The sequence below is a fragment of the Opisthorchis viverrini genome (assembly GCF_000715545.1).
Source record: "Opisthorchis viverrini unplaced genomic scaffold opera_v5_164, whole genome shotgun sequence".
NCBI classification, from domain to species: domain Eukaryota; kingdom Metazoa; phylum Platyhelminthes; class Trematoda; order Opisthorchiida; family Opisthorchiidae; genus Opisthorchis; species Opisthorchis viverrini.
The window spans coordinates 31,169-51,774 of record NW_008751819.1 but is presented as its reverse complement, the minus strand read 5'-3'; the positions used below and the strand labels follow the sequence as shown (position 1 = coordinate 51,774).

The following is a 20,606-nucleotide window of genomic DNA, read 5'->3' as shown; positions in this document are numbered from 1 at the left end:
GAGCGCAAATTTACTGACCGGAATGTCCAAGGTTCGAACCCGATCTCTGTCTCTTCCATTCCCCTGTCTAGGCTTGGGCAACCTGATAGTAGCCCCACGCTCGTGCTTCCTTGTGGTGGCATGGCAGCTAGGCACCGGACAGATGTTACAGCTGAACGATTTTTTTTATCTATTATAACCAACAGCTATTTGTTTACTATCTTACTCTCACTTGTATTTACATTCTTGCGTACAAATTGCGGGAGAATTAGATCCCCTGTGTGCATCATGGCGTTAGTAATATGCCTTATCATGACTACTGTCTTTAGAACATTTCGAAAATATGAACTCAAAATGAAAGGCAGATGAATGAGCTTTAGCCAGTTTTCAGCAGAACAAAGACTACTGCACTGTAGGTGTATCCAGAAAAAGAGCTTTGGTCTTATGTTTTGGTGAACCGTTCAGAAGTCTTACATGAATCTGACCAAAGCAATTTGAGCTTTCCATATTCGTTTGGACACCTGATAATCCTGTTACCTGAGGCAAGGAGTTCAGCGTTCTGGCGTAACTCATAACGAAGGTGAGCAGAATTGCGTTTGCTGCTTCCTTATCGCTATTGAGAGGTGAATTATTGTTCTTGGATTACCTTCGATGGTGTTGCATGGAATTCAGCAATGTACTCCTTATCACATTCATGCTAGGGCGACCCCGATAGGGGGAACTCTTGAAGCTCAGACTGATGGGCGTAGAATGATCAGCGTGACAAAATCATGTGATACCATTTTGCGATCAGATTTTCCAAGGACATCTCAATGGGGAGTGATAATCAGACCATGAATCACAGATTTCGTCTAACCAGCAGGGCACACTACGCAGAACTCACGAATTGCGCGTTTTTTCATCGTTAGTACCTTCCAACATAGCGATTATCAAGCTGCCTGGCATCCTTTCCAGTATATCTTCGCGATTCATTCACTCAACAGAGCTCTCTTGACCGAAGCTGAATATTCCAACTTGTAACACTACTCATGAGTAGTAAATGGAAATGCTTCACTTACCATTTTATTAGGTCGCTCTAAATAAAAACTAGAAGTAGACTAGGCCCTGACTTTCCAAATTTTAGAGACCTGTCAGTGAGTGGGCGAGACTTCCGGTATTTGCCCGACTGTCTCCATGAAATGCTATTATTAGCCTCCAAAACGACGTTCCTTACTTCGGTTTAGTCCGTAACAGGTTTTAAAGAGCCGGGAATGGTCAAGGGTCAAACAGTCCGTCAATTCACATGCTGAAGCCTGAAATTCGGATGGTGACACCCAAAAGAGGAACTAGGTAAGCGGACGAAAACGCTTTTTAAATAATATGGTCGAAACGAACCACTCGGTTACCCGTTTATGATAGGTAGGAAACGCAGTACGAACCACTCGGTTACCCGTTTATGATACGTAGCGAAACGCAGTGCGAAGTTCGTCAAGAAATTCCAGACCAATAAAAACAAGAATGCAGGATACGCCTCTGCTAGCCTCACCTTCATCAACAAGGGTAGGTCTCAGGATGAACTGACCTTGTGCCATGACGACCGGCTAAACAACAAAGCGGTTACCATGACAACGCACAATGTTATGGATCCTGGATGGCCTGTGCCACCGCACGCCAGATTGAGGGATTAAAAGTGAAGATAGGCAGTACAAATCACTGTTGGATGAACGAAATTTCATATTTGTAACGCACTACTCATAAGGTTGTCCACGACCGGTTTCGCTCTTTTTGGGGCTCATTAGGTAGGCGCAGTTCCCGGGTTTCCGTCAACCTTATGTCCTACTTGAAACCGAATTGCACGAAATTAGCAAACACACACTCGCTTGCAACATCACAAGCAAGAGACTCAGCTGGGTTCCAGGTGGGACTCCTGCAAAACCAAATTAGTTTGCAAATGAGTGTATTTCGCAAAATTTCATATTGTAACGAAAATATAAGATGATGATCGTTCGTGTGCAACACCCTTCCGATGCCTATCTGCCATACCATCCGAAAGAAGCACGAAGACCCAGATACTGCCAGGTTACCCAAGCCTAGACAAGAGCAGCCGAGATGCCGGGATAGAGTTCCAACCATGTGCCCTCGGGTCGCCCTTTAACCGCTGAGGTCTCTTGAGAAGCGACATAGTGTAACAAGGACAAAGCCACCAGGTTGAACAGGTAACATGTCGGGCTATTTACCCCTGACAAGTCTTGAATCTGTGGCAACTTTTACGCCTAGGCCTGAGTTGCACACGAACCTAAGGAATTTCGGTGATGAAGCGGATAAATGATAGTTGTTTTATCCTTGACTCTTGAAATTCCCCTCGTATGAGAAACTGCCAAACGTCCCGCAACTGAAGCTAATCTATTTTGAGAAGTTGAGAAGCATTTCACAGGTTTTTCATTCTAATTAGGAATCGTTAGCAGTGCGCATCTCGTAAAACTCCAGAGGGTTTCGAACCTCACACAAACTCCTCTCAAGTAGTCTGAAAAGTGAGCTGAAGTATGATTAACTCACCCTTAGGGAGTGCAATCCAGTCTGAAGTCATGGTCACGTGTTCACTAGCTACTCGAGTGATGACTTCTCATACGGAAGTTGTACCCATCGTGGGAATTATTCTTCCTTCTGAGCCGCGTTCGCTGAAAGTGTGAGGAAATTTGGAATTCCCCAACCTTCCGGGTTGACAACCACTGTCCCGATTTAGATCGTGTTCCAGCATATAGTATAGTTCGAATACGGTCTGGTTGTACAAAATCGGTCCGATTACTTTTTTCCACGTTCGTTCAGGGCTCCGCAGGATTCGGTTTTGCCATAATGGAAGGAAGTCCAACCAACGAACCCGGTATTTATATCAAGCAGATCGTGGAAGGTGGGTCTGCAGCAAAGGTGAGTTGTTTTGAATTGTATAAACGGGCATCTTGTGTTGTCCGAACTGTTGAATCGCTCAATGTCTGGTAAATGAAATAGAATAACATGACGGTACGTTTCTGATCTATTCGATAAACGAAATCTGTGTCAACTGAAACCTAGTCAGGTTTACTGCAATGAGGTTACCAACTCTGTTCGACTTACAAGCCATTCACTCGTAACAGCGACGTAAGGCATTTAAAATAGTGTAATGACAGATATCTCTCATAGGATATGGAGGTAAAAGACGACACAGGTGAACTCAGCTGCAACAGTTAAACGACTGGTCAATGAGTTCCTCGTTTTTTTGGAGAACATTACATAAGTCTCGTTAGTGGATAACAATGTTACGAGAGAGTTTCAAGTCTGCATCCTGATTGGCCTTCCATGTACCGTACTGATATTCCCGTATAGTGGATTCAAGGTCACACTTTGAAGGAAGGTAGGCGGTCGTAAAGTCAATGGAAAGGTCACAGCGTGAATAAAAAATCCGGCAGATTTGTGTATATGCACTGCTAATAAGCCCAAATAGGGGCCTATCTTGGGCTCACTGCATTCCACCTTGGTGTAATTGCCCCGGGACGCGATGAGGGCTGTTTGTATGCGATGGATTTGAATGCAATGGTCACCACTGTACTTTCATATCTCGAAACAAGATATAGATGTTCAGTTCGCTGTTGGTCTGTTCACCGATCTTGCAAACGTCTGGTCACCATTCAGGAGACAGCACTAGTTTACGGCTGGTGGGTAGTTCCCATCTTCATTCTTGCGCTTATACGGCTTGAAAAGAACATTTACAAGCTCTAACCTGACTGGCCATTTTTCACCCATCTTATTCGGAGTCTGATTGGTGGGTTCGTAACCTGTGTTGCATTCTGGTCAGACACGCACTGATGCTGTCGAGGTGGGCGAGCAGATGAACAGCCACCTGATCAACCACCAAATATAAATTCAATGAGGTAACACTGATTGCCACAAACGTTTCGCAGTGAACTTACTGCGTCGACTGAATAAAAACAGCTGATATCACAAAGCACATTCAAGGAAGCTGGTACTCTAGGATTCTGATAGAAAGATGCTTTGCTGTACGACGGAGTTGAGGATGACCATCAAAACTAGTCGATAACCGCTGATCATAGCTGAACCCCTGGTGATACCCTGCAGATCAGCGGCGCTGGAAGTTCTATTAATTATAGAGGCATAACGTGACTAGTTTGAGCGCTTTTGTTCCTACCAGGGCATACTCGATGAAAATAGCTGTCACGCATTGGTCTGCTTGCAAGCAGTTGCTATTCACTAGAGCACAAACGGGTCCGATTAGTGTCCAAGTATAAAGTAAGCTCGACGGAGATCCCGGGACATGACCATCCTGATGGGCTGCAAAAGTAATAGCTTATCCGGAGCTTTAGTAGGCTTCCCAAGTAGTTTTGTGACAAGCTAATATTTCCGCCCGTACAGTGCTGACTACCAAGCTCGGTTAACTTGTCATCTCTGAACAACAAGTAAGAGGACGCTTACCTGTTTTGGATAGTCGAAATAGGCTGAGTTTATTCTGATATCCTTCGGAACGCATCCAACTAGGAGTGGAAAAATTCATTTATCACCTAAGAGCATACATATATTCACCTCGGTGCGCCTGACGAGTATTCGACTTTGTTTAAAATGAACGAAGCTCTGGATATCGGTATACTAACCAGGGTGAGTATACTCATGCTAGACTGAGCATCCATGAGATGTGTGATTAACTCGTAATCTCTTCACTCACGCTTCAGCGATGGAAATCACACAACATGGTCACGTGCTGACTGGCTCTTCGAGTGATGACTTCTCAGATGAAAGACTCACTCGTCGTGTGAATTTACTCTTCCTTTGAGCTACTTATAGTTAGTTAGTAGCATTGGTTGATGGAAGTATATGTGATAATCAGTGAAACCCCATCGAGGCGGATAGAAGACATTCGTGGTTTGAGTCTTACGACGAATTTGAGATTTGGGATCCCAAATTCCAGAGTCAGCTCTCATACCAAGTAGGTAGACTTGCACCGATTTTGCTAATCATTCTTGGAGTAAATGTGGAATTTCACTCCGAGTGACGAAGGATCCATTCGAGTCTTGGTGAGTCGGGGGTGGGAGTGGAGTTATCAGCACTTTTGGTGAGGAGAATTGCGCTGATTCTGGTGAATTCAGGCGAACGCAACAGCTGTTCAACACCACTCTCTGGGTCAGAGTCTGCAACCGTTAAATAAAGGGTCGCACGTTCACTTTCTCTGCACGACACCCCTTGTGCGTCTCGATAAAACAGTCTTTGCCATACAGTATCCCACAGTACCGCTTGCTACAAGGCGGTGAGCGATAAAGTTGCCTGATTCCATTCACTGACCTACACCGATCATGAATTCCATTCCATGTATATATATCGGCCCACCCCATGGTTCCGCTCTGCTGAACAAACATAACTGTGGAAGCCGGTGGAGCAAAGTGAGCCACCGGATATTGATTTATTGGAGAGAAAGAGGGAGGAGAACACGGCAAGTTAACTTGTTGACTTTCATTGTGGTGGTTATCCACTTGGACTGCTGGTTCGATGTGACATTTTCCTTTGTTTTCTTACTAGCTTCTGGTGTTCGCTGATCCCGATGCCCGTCGGGGACCATGTTTACAAACCACCCAAGTTAATCACACCACTGACCAACTGCTGGTGGCCGAACAGTTGGTTGTTCGGACTACCAAGAGCCTGGAGGTCACGTGTCTGATTTTATGTGGTGCCCACTCAGCAGGGATGAAATCGCTGCACAGTGCTTCTAGGCTTTCCCGTAACATAGACTTGCTCCACTGATAAGATGAAATCCATTCGAAGACCATTTACCTGAAAGTCAACTTCACTTCGAAATGGAAACATGTATGGTTAGCTCCCACACAACAGGTTAGGTGTGACGCACTTCAGGTTAGCTCCCACACAACAGGTTAGGTGTGGCGTTTCAATGGATGCGATCTGCGTCCCCGACGTCCTACGTGTAATGAGCGTGGTCGCAGAGGGGTAGCGCTCCCTAATCGCTACACGAATGAGCTGAAAGCGCTCAGCTTGTGGTTCGCACTCATGCAACAGATTCGCAATGCATCTATTATCTGTCACACTCCTAACAGTCAATAGCGAAAACGACCAAGTAGGATGTAACGGTTCGAAGCGATCACGTGGCACAAGTAACTTTGTTCGCGAAAACGCCTCATTCGTACAGCTAATTCGTTTTCACAGGGAGCTCAAATGAATACAGTGGAGTCTGTTTTTTTCATGATAGTCTTGTTCAACTGCACAAGAACCATCTCAACCTTTAGTTGGCGCGATGTCTGGGTGTTGTATCGTGAGTGGCCGTCTATTGGTTACGCCTGCACTGAGCCTGCCAGACTACGCGATAAGGAGAAGGTCCAGAACCCTGAACACGGCTGCATTGTCGGGACAAAGCATACAGAGCTTCTGCGTAAATATATAGGATGACTAAATGGCCAATTATGGTCGTTCACTTGTTCGTTCTGTACAGCCAATGGCGGTGTTGCAGTTGTGGACACTTTCAGCCCCACTTCGCTGGTCGCATGTTGCTAAGCCGTGTTTGGTGAGCTCCGCCAACGCAACTGCTATCCGAAACGCGTCGTACCGATGGTGACCTTGGGAATGCGTCACTCTTTGCGCATGTGTTGTTTTCATGTCTGGGCACGTCCTGACACGGGTTTTGCAGTTTAATCGATTGACGCAAGAACATGATGAACGAAAGCTTCAGCTGGGATCTAGTTGAGTCTTTCGTTAATAACAAATCAGTGTGCAAACAATGATTCTATTTTGGGTCCAATGTGGATGCAATTAGAACATAAGGTTGACGAAAATTGAGGGACTGTGCCTACCTGGTGAATCCCAAGAGTTTTCAGCAACCTTATAAGTAGTACTCCGTTTTAATCGGATACGTACATCTCATACGTAGGGTGCACCTAATTTCACGCCTACACCAGACCTGCCCCGAGCTGTAAGGCGTCCGACGAAATCTCCTTCGTTCGCTGTACGTCGGCTTCCATACCATCGTTAAGGCTGTGTCCTTGACCTTTTCATTTTAGTCACTTTGGGGCACTGGACCATTCGACTAGGTGTCAGGCGGAATTCCATACCGACACCGTTCGCAGTTAGCGTTGCTACGGCCGAGGAGTCTATCCTACACAAGACTGGATGAAATTTCGGTTCGCTTGCCGGTCGGCCATCAGGGCGAGCTCTGATTGGTCGAAAGCTTGAACGTAACAGCCAGTCATGTTCCAGTATTGGCCGAATATCTCGAACCAATGGCGCATTGAGAAGGCGTCGGAATTTCCAGAATTTTGTCGCAGGATACACTTTATATACGACGTGGTGTACGCATGTTTTTTCACCTGGTTCTGAGTGTTACTAGACTTTGCGCACCTTTGATGGTTGTTTAAATGTAGGCGGCAGTCTGAATTGCAATACTCTATCAGTACGACCCCCCAAGAATATCAGGAGGGTAAAAAGAAGCAGAAACGTTCTGCAGGGCCCTTAGCGTCAGCCAAGGCTATTCCACATGTCCTTGTGGGTAAGCTGTCTCTAAAAAAGGACCAGACGGAAGTCAGTGAACTTAAGCAAGGGCTAGTAATGTTGGCTCTGAATTGTGGTTTGAAATCTGCAGCGAGTAAAACGGCGGGTAAGCTGTGCACGCCTTTCGAAGTTCACCATACGGAGGGAAGAGGAACACCTGTCTGGAGTACACCAGTACTCGTATCCAAGACTTTGTTTTACCGATTTTTATCTTCCAATTTGCAAGGCTATTTTTAGATTTGTCGCACTTGATTTTTAATAAATCACGGATCATGTTTAGGTCATTCGAGTAAGTAAGTCACACAGGATTGGTTTGATATCTTGCCAAATTTCCAAGGTCATCCGATCTCATTTCAAAAACTCGCAAACACACAAATATGCACCTATGTTACGGACGGTGTGCATACAGAATTCAAAATATGCGGGTTTTGACAGGCCAGTGCGTCAAATTTATCCCCACATTACGGAAACGCACACTCGGGATTGTTTGCTTAGCTCGCCTGTGACGTCAACGGAAGTCAGAAATATTCAAATCGAAAGCATGTGCCACTTTTGAATGAAAACGAAGAGTCATTTGTGATGTTTTTTGGCATTCCGTGGAGTGTTTACCCGAGAATGTGATTGTACCAAATTGAGAATGGCTGTTCTCAGATGTTCTTTTAAAACGTGATATTGTACTGTTTTCGGCGATTTCATAATCCAAGCATTTCGTCTTGATACTCGCTTGTATGTCCTATCGTAGTAATTCGTCTCACTTGGACAATTATTTTCAATGAAGACCACCAGAACAGTTCTTCTCTGATGCTCCTAGAAGGGGGGGACCACGCCCTCAGCTGTTCACAAGTGATAAATAACGAAGTTGAGACAATGAATTTGAAAAGCAGTTACCCATTATGACAGAACGGTAATCAGATATGGATTGGACATGATTCACTATAGTATTGACGATTGAGTACGGCTGGAGCGGTCACGTGATTCCGTTCGCTTGGCTGTAGCGGGACCCTAGGATATCCAGCACCCGAGGCGCCACCGAATCCATACGTTTTCAATCATCAGCTTGCTGGGCATGAAGTTTTTCAAAACAGTTTTTAGAAGAACCCGGAAGTGGCATACTGTTTGGTTCATAAGTCCCTGTTTCAAGGGCACTAACGAGTACATAAACCTAAGGACATGGTCAGAGTACTAAATTCGGTTTGTGGTAGGGGTACCCACGAAAACAGTCAGCCTACGGAACTGTCGTATAATTCCGGATACGAAATTCGCCTGTTGATGATTGCATGTTTGAACTCAGATGGGTGTGAAACCAGAGTTCAATAAAATGACCCTCTTATATGCACTTTTCTAGCACAGCTTGAGCTCGAGTCCTGTCTTGCTTGGTTTACGAGTAGGCAGTCAAAGGTTGTCTGTGTAATCAATCCCCATATTGCCACGCGATAGGAACGGTTGCCTTCCTGTCAGGCTTTCATTTTCTCGGTGGTGATCTACACCAGTCAACACGAGTTTTGCTCACAACCTCGGTCGATAGGTCCAGAAGACGGTTATTAACGTGCCATCGGTCAAGTTGATAACAGCTCAGCGATTCCATCAAATTTAATCCCGTACAAGATGATCACGGTAGGCTGTAAGGAATACGCTGCGTGTAACAGCTCTATCACAAAATGATTTGGAAAACAAATCAGAAGTGTGTTCATCGGAAGTGAATTTTTGCTCTAACCGCGTGCGGCACGGAACGTCTGAGTAGACGTATTGTTCCGTAAGCGAATGACTGGCAAACAACTCGGAATTAGCAGACATCAATTTTGGTCACGTAAAATATCGAAGTTTATTTACCAAGGCCAGATGAAAATTCTTCATTACGACATCAGTCCTGAGCTGAGGACAGGCTACTTAGCATTTTCAGTAGTTAGGTGTATGGTAAAAAGATTTTCAGGATGCCGGCACAAGAACACTGGAGGAAAACATACGAACCAGTTGTTGAATCGTTTCATTACTTTTCACTCCACGCCGTGTTAGGCGGAACTCCACACGCATCCTTCTTGACCGCTCGCACTCAGGTGCTGCCACGGCCGACAAGCCCATCCCACGCAAGACTGGCCAAAAATTCGGGACGCTTGCCGGTCCGGAATCAAGCCGAGATCTGATTGGTAGAAAGTCTGGGCCCAACAGCCAATCATGACCCAGTATTGGCCGAATGCCGTTTGCCAAAGCCGCATCCAGAACGCATCGGAATTTCCAGAAAGTTATTACCACCTACGTTATATACATGAAGCGCTGTACAAGTGTTCCTGACTTCGTTTTGGGTGTTAATATAACTGGTGCACATTTAGTAGGTGTTTTGACGTGAACGCTAGCTTGGGAGGCTCAGACCGAGAACTAAACTGAGAAAAATACCGCTACTAAAATTGGCGACTGGGATGGAATTTGTACCCACGAGGGGAAACCCCAGGATAAGGTAGGCTGTATCCGAAAGTGAACTACAATCTCCATGGGAGAGGCCTTCTGGCCTTGGAAATCATTTGGATAAGCGATTAAAATCTTGTGATAAACGGATAAGAAACTGATTTTGGTCATATTTCGACCCCCACACACCAGGACACTAGACCAGAATCTTCCTGACGAAGCAGTGGTGTGGCCTTAACAAGACTTAACACGGGACAACTCTGATTCCACCGTAATCTTCAGGTGTTTCAGTTTTCAGGCAACTGAGTTGATTTGTCGGTAGTGTGAGGAGACTGAACAATTATCGATGAAGATTTCATCCTGTAAGTGAAGCCAACCTTCAGTGAAGAGCTGTTTCTTCTCACTGGGAAACCTGAGCAGTGCGTGTCTCACGAATCTAGGACGTCCAGGCTACTAGTTTGTACACCTAGCCGCCTGACCTGCCGCCAGCATGCAGACCGCATATAGTGTCACTCCCCGCCCACTCAAGTTTCGATTGTCTTCCCCGATGACCACTTCCCAGGTCCAAAGGTTCAAGCCACTTGTGAATTATCCCTCCTTCTAAGTTACTTATTATTTGTTGACGGATGTGTTAGGTGGGGATTCGTCCTGTAAGTGACGCCAGTCTGCCAGGGTAACTGCATACCAACGCCCATCTTTCCGCACAAGGACTTTGAGTTTTTTAGACATAACATACTAGTCATAAGGCTGCTGAATCTTGAGGAAACTCCGAGTCCGCGCTTACTTGATGAGCCCTAAGAAGGGCTGCCTTGAGAGTAGTATGTTACGTCCATACAATGTGCTGGGATACGTCGAAAAATGGGACACTAGTGTGGCATATTCAACTGGAGAAAAACGTCGTAAAACGAGAAATTTAAGTGTCTCCCGCTAAAGGTTCTCCTTGTCTCTCTTGAATCGTCCCCCATAACGTTTCCCATAAAATAATCACTTGGGTTCCGAAATACATCCTCTCCTCATAAAGCCCTCTACTTTGTAAAGGAAACTACTCACAAGGTTGCTGAAAACTCTTCGACAGCCCACGACCGGTTTCGCCCTTCTTGGGGCTCATCAGGTGGGCGCAGTCCCCGAGTTTCCGTCAACCTCATGTTCTACTTGAACTTCTTCTTTGTGTCCGCGTTTTGTCCGCTCTGCGCCATGTTCGTGCTCCATACGGTCATCGCTAGCGCAACTCGAGGGGTTCATGATTATCTGTTATGCGGCTGATTTATTCCATAGAAACATACTTCTCTGGAATTCTGAACTGCTACTGATAATTTTTCACGACTGTACTGCATCCCCCCACTATCAATGAAACTACGAACACTACTCATTTACCTCGTGTTTCAGAATGGACAACTTCGTCCGGGAGATAGGCTACTTCGGGTGAACCAGAAAGATGCCACTCATGCGTCGTACGACACCGTCCTCGACTGGATTCGGGCTGCGAAACATGAGGTAAGTTGCGTTTGTCTTATTGACATGCTACTCATAAGGCAACTGAAAACCGCCCGGTTTCGAACTTGTTGGGGTTTATTAGGCAGGTGTACTCCCCAAATTTCCTTCCATTTTATGTTGAACCCAGACCCCAAATATACAGCGAGATACACTCATTTGTAACCTTGATGCTGGCAAAAGAATTTACTAAATCCCTTATTGTCGGCGCTCTCCAACTTAATGTATTGCACAATACTGCTGCCTGTTTCACCTGGTACAATATTCGAGCTATCGTAGGATATTTTTTGATAGAAAATACTACTGAATGTTACCATAAAAATACCTGCAAAATTTTATCCTCGCATATGTCTGAATGAAAAGACGTTTTCATAGAGGAGAGCACTCACAGGGTTGCTGAAAAGTGTCCAGTAACTCACGGCCAGTTTCATTCTTCAGGTAGGCGCAGTCCCCGACGAACCCTCAGCCTTATGTTGGTCAGTTCGACCAAACCGTCAGTTTTTCTCGTGGAGCAGAATACATCGTGTTGCACATAACGATGGACAATTACTTTGCTAGCCCGAAGACTGCATGAGTCCCAAGAAAATCAGGTGGAACAGTTCCAGGAATACCACTGACGCTGAAATCAGAATCAACAACTTGATGACTACTGCTCACAGCAAGCAATTGCCAAAGTGACGAACGCAGACAGAAGACTAGTATTCCCTGGAATTACTTTGAACAAGGGAGGCGTAGGTGCCAGTTGGTTGAACGTTTTTCCACTACTGCTCACAGCAAGCAATTGCCAAAGTGGCGAAGGCAGAGGGAAGACTGGTATTCCCTGGAATTACCCTGAACGAGGGAGACTAAGGTGTCAGTTGGTTGGACGTTTTTCCAGTCAGTGAGCAGGTCGTGGACAATTCAACCCTACGTTTTAGATCGTCCATTTGGTCAGAAAATGTTGGATATTGTCTTAATTGATGCATGGGTGTCTGAAGAACATCATGTTTTAGCTGCTAATGAACTTGTGAGCTATCCGATTACATTGGGGCGTAAAGTGAACTCAATCGGATTTAAACAACACATGACACAAATCAGTAGTACGTAACACAAATTAGTAGCACGTGACGGATCAGGGATGAATATGACTGGTTTTGGCAAGAGCTTACGTTGAATGAACATAGGAATACACTCAAACTGATGTGTCGTACATAAGGATATGTAATTGTACGGAGGCCAGCCGTCCCTAATAACCGAACACCACATCATTTGGACGGATGTGTCAGGTGCAGGACACGGGCCAAACGAAGGTATACCCTGATTGGTCAGAATGCCAGCCAGTCCGAGTCAAGCACCTTAACTCGACCTTTCTCGTCCCCTCACGGAGATTCTGGCACGACTTTGTGGAACACTCTGTGACTACTCCATAAATACAGCTGTAATAATTTTTCTTTTTCTCCATAAAGGGCTGTGTAGAGCTACCGTGTCTTTTGGTACGCCATAGTGGGCGGAGCAGGAAGCCAACGGACCGATACAGAGTTGCATGATCGTCCACCAAGTCACAACAGTAATCGAGCAGATATGTGTTGAAAACGTCACATGCTCTTTATGGACGGTAGATCATGTGACCAGTCCTCATTTCGGAAGATGAACAGTGATACACCATGAGTAATTTCATGTATATATATATATATATATATATATATATATGTAAATGTACAATTTAAGCTCGATAAAATGTCGGGAAGCGCCCAAAAGTACATGTGCAGAGAGTGATGCATCCCCAAGGTCACCATCGGCCCCACACGTTCCGGACTGCAGGCGCGTTGGCAGAGCGCACCAGACACGGCTTATCAACATGCGACCACTGAAAGTGTTCACGATCGGAACATCGCCATTAGCTGTACAGAACGAACAAGTGAACGACAATATTTGGCCGTAATTAGTCATCCTATATATTAACGCAGACACTCTGTATGTTTTGTCCTGACAATACAGCCATGTCCCAAGTTCTTTGTCTTCTCCCATCGCGTAGTCTGGCAGGCTCAGTTCAGGCGTAACCAACAGACGTCTACCCACGACACAACCGAAAGTTCATAGGTTAAGGTGCGAAGTCACTAACGGACAGGTTTTTGGTTCGAACCCATCCTCGGCATCTCCTATTTGGGCTTGAACAAACTGGTACTGCCACTGTCCTCTTGCTTTCTCAGGGTGGCATGAAAATTTTGCAGTGAAGGGATGTTTCAGTGCACTGATTATTTTTTTAAATGTATGTTTCTGTGACCGTAGGTGTATACTCTCCCTATTGTCCGATTTTGTTGCATGCTGATCCGTACGTATTATCATAAAAGCTATTGATTAGTTGATTAAACTGACCGTAGGTGTATACTCTCCCCATTGTCCGATTTTGTTGCATGTTGATCCATACGTATTATCATAAAAGCTATTGATAAGTTGATTAAACGTTCAAACTTATCCCAGCATGACGTTTGTTACTCAAAGTATGTCTTACAACTGCACAAAGTACAACTAATCCGCTCAGGTTGTTGATCGAATCGCATGCACAATTGTGCAAGTCAAACGGATGGACTAACACCCATCAGTGAGTGAAACTCACTTGTTGTGCAACTGGTTCAACAGTTGTGAGTTCGGTCACGTGCCGCCCGCTGTGCAAAACATACAGCCATTGTACCGTCATGTGGTATAGGAAAACGGGCTGCATTGCAGTCTGTTCAGCAGCGTGTAGTAATTTACTTAAATTGAATGCGGATACCTCACGTTTTATGGTGTCTCCTTGAAGCGTAGATCCTTTTCAAGTGATCGCAAGAGCGTAAGAGATTGTCATTCATCATGCAATTCCAATAACTGGACGTCAGTGGCAGAATGTGACATTCCGCCACACCCCATGCTCTCTCACCACACAACATAGATGACAAACGTCGCTGATCACGTGAGCTGATGTAATTCAGTTCGAATCATACAGTATACCTAACTTTGCGGACTACTATCTTTCCAAGTATGAAAGAAATCGTTCAAAACCAAATCGAAATTATTCAACCACGCTGACAACCGGTGAATCTGAAGAACACGCAACTGACAAGTGGTAGTCAGCTATCTATTTGGACGAAATACCAGCGAGCTAATCTGGGTTTCCCCACATAAATCAGAGCTGTCGAATTTGAAAGTGGAATTAATCATTCTAATCTGTTTGCCAAAAACGTTAGCTGCATTTTCCAACCGGAATCCATTGAAACAAGATTAATGTGCTATTGGGTGCTTTTTTTAGAATTTCGTACAATCTGTCCAGTCTTGTGTTCAAGTAGAACATAAGATTGATGCAAACTTTAAGACTGCACCCAAGTGAAGAGCCCGTGCTCAATTCCTGGAACTGTCGCTGAACTACCCCGGTGAAGACCAGGTACACTTTAGATAAATCCGGTCAGTTGTAGAAAAATCCTTGGTAAGGGCAACCCGACCACTTCACCGTTTTCGCCTCCCCTAAATGGCTTCCTTCGGGCATTGGTTTCCAATAAAATAGATCTCTTATTGGTTTGCTGTTCGACGCGTCCAGCACAAAAGTGTGCGTGTGCAGCACTTCGCCACCATTCCAAGTTCGTCCGGATGATCCACTTGAGTGACAAGCAGCTCATTCAAATTCAAAGAATTTTCGTGAGATTGCTACTTAGAGTTTGTAGTTGGTCAGGAGGGATGAAAGAGTAAGTCCAAATTCATCTTTGAGGTGAAGTCAGCTTATGCTGAAAAGCGAAGGATCACTGTATGGCTGTTTCAGTGTTAGGACTCAGCAACCATGCACGATTCAAATCCCGGACATCGCATCATTCGGGTCTATTTACGGAATCAAACTACGTTTGTAACTAATCCAGCAAACGCCACGGAATGCAAGTCAGAGAGGTTAAGTTGGCCAATCAGAACCAGATCGAGACTCATCAGAATAACCAAACTCGTTGAGAGATCACCTTCCCCAAAAGCACGTGGACACACTCGCGCACACAGCTACTGAATGCATGACCAACAAAGCACAGCTCGGGCTCGCTTGACAACAACGCATTGATGAACAGTCAAAACTTACAAATCCAAGTTTCCTCACATCTTACAAACGAACATTAAACTGTTCCGACGAGGAGAAAGTCATCTAGGACGGATGGGTCTTCTTCCCGAGAATCGATCGACCAAGGAGCCATTCACCTACTGGTCATGTGATGCCATTCAAAGATGGTTGCGTCCAAATGTGGGGTGACCGCATCCTTGATCATCCACTTTTTGACGAACAGTAGAAACACTCAGATAGACAACCGTTCTTCATTTTTACAACACCACTTCGCGTGGAAAGCCACCTGGACAGCGCCGATTCACATTTCATCCTCATACTAAACAAAATCATTCGTTCATATTCACACTACTCTCCTTTGAACAATTGTCCACCTGTTCTGGCGTATTTATTCAGGTGAGTCCACACCAAAGGCGGGAACCACTGGTCTCGAGTTTCGCTCTCATTAGAACTCATCAGCAGTGTATATCCAATGGCCGTGCCGCGATTTGAACCCCAGACATCTGACATGCAAGGCGAGCGTGTGACCACTACTCCACCAACGCACGTTGGACGCATCTGAATTTTCACGTCTGAACAGGCAAACGTGTTCACACTTGAGCGATGCGAGTGGTGTGCGAGACGACTCATCGAACGACGACCCAGTAACTGTCCTGGTTGTGACGATCGATTGACCCGCCAGTCAGGAATTCCCAGTCGGGTAGCGTCACGGGCGTTACCTTTGATGCAAACTCACCAGAATAATTACGCCAGAACAGGAGGACGGCCGTTGAAACGTGATGTGAATACGAATAATACATACCCCGCAAAAGCCCACAGTGGAAATCGTTCGCCCTATTGACTGTTTCAGGGTTTGCAAATTTGAAATGATTTCACTCCTGTGATAACTCTCCCCCCCGGCAGACCGCCTTGGTCAGCAGCAACCACGGGCTGGGAAGACTTACTTCCAACTAACAGTTCGGTGGAAGGCTTTACAATCACCGTGGATTCAAAACTTCCAGAATCCCACACATCCGAACTCATAATCCGTCCTTTCTCATCAAATATTGAACATGCATGAGCAGTTTAATTCATCGGCCCATTCATGAAAGATGAGTGGTTTGACACACAAGTATCCAGATATTTTCGTAGCATCCATCGATTAGCTGTCCATAATATTTGCACCAGAATTTCATTCCACTCGGAACACTGTCCACGATATCTGATTTTGATTGAATCCAGGGGCAACGCCCAATGTATGTATCACAGAAACCTAAGGAAATCCAGGGGATCAAAACCATTTGGCCTAGTCACTGGACATATGCACCTGCCATAAGCTCCAGTGCTGTGAACAATGAAGGCACGGTCCAAGGTCAGTTGAGCACAAATTACTGCATTATTGACGAACTTCGAAAAGTACTCGTCCCGAGTTAACTAGAGAATGTGATTACCTAACAACACACCAATTTCAACCAGAAAAATTGCTCACGAATGACCTCTTTCAGCATTTACCTCTTCGGTCAATAAAACCACAAGGTCACATGATACAACATTGAAAATCAAGTGAGCTGGCAATTTTACATATCGATCAGTCGATCAGTATTGATCGACGCAATAAATCGATTAGATCTGGTCTTGAGCTCTAGTTCAGTTGAATTGTCGAATGGTCGGGGAAGTAAAAAATCGATATCGTTCGTTTTCGGTTAGAAAATTCGAATCAACCGCACGATCTGGTTGTGCACATCACGGAACAACAGATTGATCTGCTTGCGTCTGAGGATCTGTGCTGGTACGTGGAACCAGTCCGGGATTCAAAAGCTTGACAGCGACTTCTTCAGTGGTGGAGAATATTAGATCGGTGTGATTTAGTAAACATGACGCTCAGTTTCAACTAAACGACACGTATTTGTGACGCAGTGAACTGGCAAGTACTCATCAGATCTATAACCTCGCCAACGTGGTTTGCAGAATACTGATAAGCAGGGAAAATATTTTGTCGTTTGTGCGTTTTGGACGAGAACCTATTTATCCAGAATTTGAATTCGACACGCGATACAAACTGGTGGCATGAAATGTTTCGCTTGACGTCATCCTGAACTGAGTTGCTGCCTTGATAGACTTTCCCGGACGGCAGGCATAGGAAAATGTTTTTGCGTATGGATCACCCCCCACCCCTGTCTTTTTCACTACACTTACTGGGGCCGGGCGACCGTTTGTTTGAACTCCACACATTTAGAAAACGAACTTCCAGATGTTGGGATTGATGGGATCTTTTCCAGATAAGCCCCGCCACTTTTTGCCAGCTCCAATTTAATGTACACACAGCCTTGACCTACTTTTGATGAAAACACAATTCCTTATCCGCCTCTAGGCTCGCTTTGTGCAGAAATTTTCTCCGTTCGGACGTAAAACCTTAAATGAACTTTCTGACACTTTCAACTCTCGTTCATGACAAGGAGACGGCAATACGTTTTTTGCAAAGCCACAGAGTGATCCATCAGCAACAATGGCCACCAAATGACACTTTCACCTGTTTCTGACAGGTGCAGGTGTAATGCCCGACAGTGTCGGCAAGAAATGGGGTCTTCGAAAGGGAACTTGCCTGGGGCGGTCTAGGATGGAGTTTAGGCCAGTAATTCTATTCAGTTGTTGCTGGTCCCCAAAATTTGGCAAAAATCAAATTCTGTTCAGAGGCATCATCTATTAACCACACGACCGTCGTTGACTGGAAGAACTTTCTTCGCGAAGTCTGCGCCTGGCGGCTTTTGCAGACTCCAACAGTTATCGGTGTTATCGATATCGATGAAATGCTAACATCTCGCCGTAATAACCACGTACGGCGAGTCTTTCTCCAGCAGTGGATTTTCGGAGGGATCTGCCGGAAAACTAAAGAGGTGTTCATGTATGTAGTGCCAGGTTGAACTGCGGCCACTTTGATGGACACAATTCAGGACTGCTTCTCTCCCGACTCAATCATCATCTCCGATATGTGGGTATCATACCAAGGAATTGAAACGAAGATTGACATGAATTATATTCATGAAACGGTTAGTCATGCCATCAAATCTCTTTGGCACGTCTACAAGATGCAGAATAAACGCCAATGCGGCAGGCACCGATCTTTAGTGGACAGCTAGTTGTGTGAGTTCGTTTGGAGGCCAAGGTAAAAAAACGGACCTTTTCATGCGGATTATTAATGACATGTCTCAATTTCACCCTCTTCAATAAAAACTAAGAGCATAAATTTTATATCTTCTTTTCTCTATTCTCTTTTGGGTGGCGGGGGTTAATTTTTTGGCGGGACTTATCTGGAAAATACCCCTGCATTTTTATAGCTTATCACAAAAAGTGTCCACTTGTACGAAACGCAAATGAGTAGTATGCAGATCAGACGATGATGATCACCGTCTTCATCCGGTTGGCGTCAGCAGACATACGACAAGCTCTGAGCACAAAAACCTTGAGAGAGACTTACCACGTGTCTTTAGGTTGATGAATGTTCTCTGTGACAGGATGTACACCTTAGCAGCACCTGTTTGTCTACTTGATCATTGTTCAATGGCCCTGGCATGATTCAGATGAGCAACGCCGGTTACACGCGTATGATCTTTGGCTATACACTGAATCATGAAGGAACCAATCAAAACGTCGGATCAATCACCGAGTTCAACCGCCCACGCACGCCGTGTAGCTAACAGTGACGCGTGAAGGACGAAATGTGTGAATGGGAACAAAGATGACTCAGTCAAAAGGGGGATGCAACATTCGAAAACTGAATACCTGGTTCTATTCGGTAGCTTTTTCTTTCAAAAGGTTTAAAATGACATAAGGTTAGATTTGCCGTAATCAAGCCGAGAATGGCACAGGTCTGATGTGTGCACAGCCATCGAACGATGGCAAATTAAATTATCTTTGGTCCACGGCGTAAAACTATGTTTCCTTCCCACATTTCATCGATAATCCCTAAATTTTTTCCATCAGATTCGACTACTGGTTAGTCGCTGGTGCTACAGTTCTCAGCCACACAGCCCCGAGGAGGTGCCTAGCCCCAGACAGATCCGACTGTCGGTTCCACAACTACTCGGTGATTTGACGAGTGCTTTCAAATTCTTGGAACCTAGTCAGCGATCACGCAAGGCATTGAGTGTGGGGATCCCAGAACCCGGTCTTCTGGACGAGGATAACGGTGAGTTTTTTTTTTACCATTGCAATGCATTATTAAACGTCAGCTGCTCACGGATTAGGCTGAAGAGTATACTTGTTACAAGAAACTTTGATTTCTACGAAAGATAAGCCACTTTGGGGATCAATTTATCACTCTTTTGAACTCACATCACAAGTCAGCACTAAACAGAACCACACGGACTAGACTAAAAACAGCATTCTTCAGGGTTTTAATGAAGGAGTCAGAGCGTTCATGAAGCCAACTACATTTGAAGTCAACTATTCATATTTGACAATGGTCACAGAATTCGAAAAATAACCCGCAGTATTGCTTACTGAGGCCCTGATAGTACCCCGAATAGCTATGAACATTTTGTTCTTATGGTCGCCTGTGTGCCTTTGTCGTCCGATCAACTGATCAATAGTCTGGACGGCTTCAAATTATTAAACAAGGCCACGTGATTCTCTCACTGACCGTACCGCTTCTATTACTCTCACGAATTTGAACTACTGGAGACCTCCTCTCGCGACAAGTCGAAGACACTACTGACAGCTTAGGTTCGATGGGCTGATGACATTTACTTGAAGCGCTCACCTGAGAAAATGGAACTCAAGAAACCCAATAACTGAAGGACAGCCGTACATCAGAAACATTTCCGAGAGGATCCAAAGGATACTACAGCGATGTTATTCTAGAATGGTCCCAAGACCAACAAACATTGCGAACAGCAATTCATGTAACTCTCGTTCCTCTCCGTACATGAAGGCTAGGAAGGATACTAATTCAAGTCTGACTGTATTTCAAGAGAGAACATTCTTTTGGTAGTGTGAGGAGATTTGGGATTTTTGTGGGATTTCGTTCTGTAAGTGAAGCTAATCTATGCTGAAAAGCCGAGAAGCACTGTACAGCTGTTTCATCCTTATTGGGAATGATCAGCAGTGCGCATCTCACGAAACTCCGAAGAGTCTCGAACCCGCGACCTCCCGGCTAGTAGCTTGAACACTTGACCGTTCGGCCACGAGTGGCTGATCA

General features: G+C 45.1%; 3 protein-coding genes across 3 annotated transcripts in view; 1 reads left to right on the top strand and 2 right to left on the bottom strand.

The window, feature by feature from the left end:
* T265_07222 (hypothetical protein) overlaps positions 1 to 2,545 on the bottom strand; it is a gene marked incomplete at both ends in the record, with an annotated part of 26,161 nt that extends 23,616 nt beyond the window's left edge. The window contains one exon of the mRNA XM_009172687.1: positions 2,515 to 2,545. Within this exon, the coding sequence (XP_009170951.1) occupies positions 2,515 to 2,545 (31 nt within the window). The remainder of the gene's footprint in view (positions 1 to 2,514) is intronic.
* Positions 1 to 20,606, top strand: part of T265_07221 (hypothetical protein) — a gene marked incomplete at both ends in the record, with an annotated part of 102,959 nt that overhangs the window by 66,703 nt on the left and 15,650 nt on the right. Inside the window, 3 exons of the mRNA XM_009172686.1 lie at positions 2,785 to 2,883; positions 11,278 to 11,385; positions 19,391 to 19,595. Coding sequence (XP_009170950.1) covers positions 2,785 to 2,883; positions 11,278 to 11,385; positions 19,391 to 19,595 — 412 coding nt within the window. The remainder of the gene's footprint in view (positions 1 to 2,784; positions 2,884 to 11,277; positions 11,386 to 19,390; positions 19,596 to 20,606) is intronic.
* On the bottom strand, positions 7,095 to 15,763 carry T265_14233 (hypothetical protein; the record flags this gene model as incomplete). Its single annotated transcript, XM_009172704.1, is given in 6 exon segments — positions 7,095 to 7,372; positions 9,456 to 9,741; positions 9,746 to 9,803; positions 12,717 to 12,965; positions 13,082 to 13,262; positions 15,640 to 15,763. Coding segments are annotated over 6 exon segments (1,176 nt in total).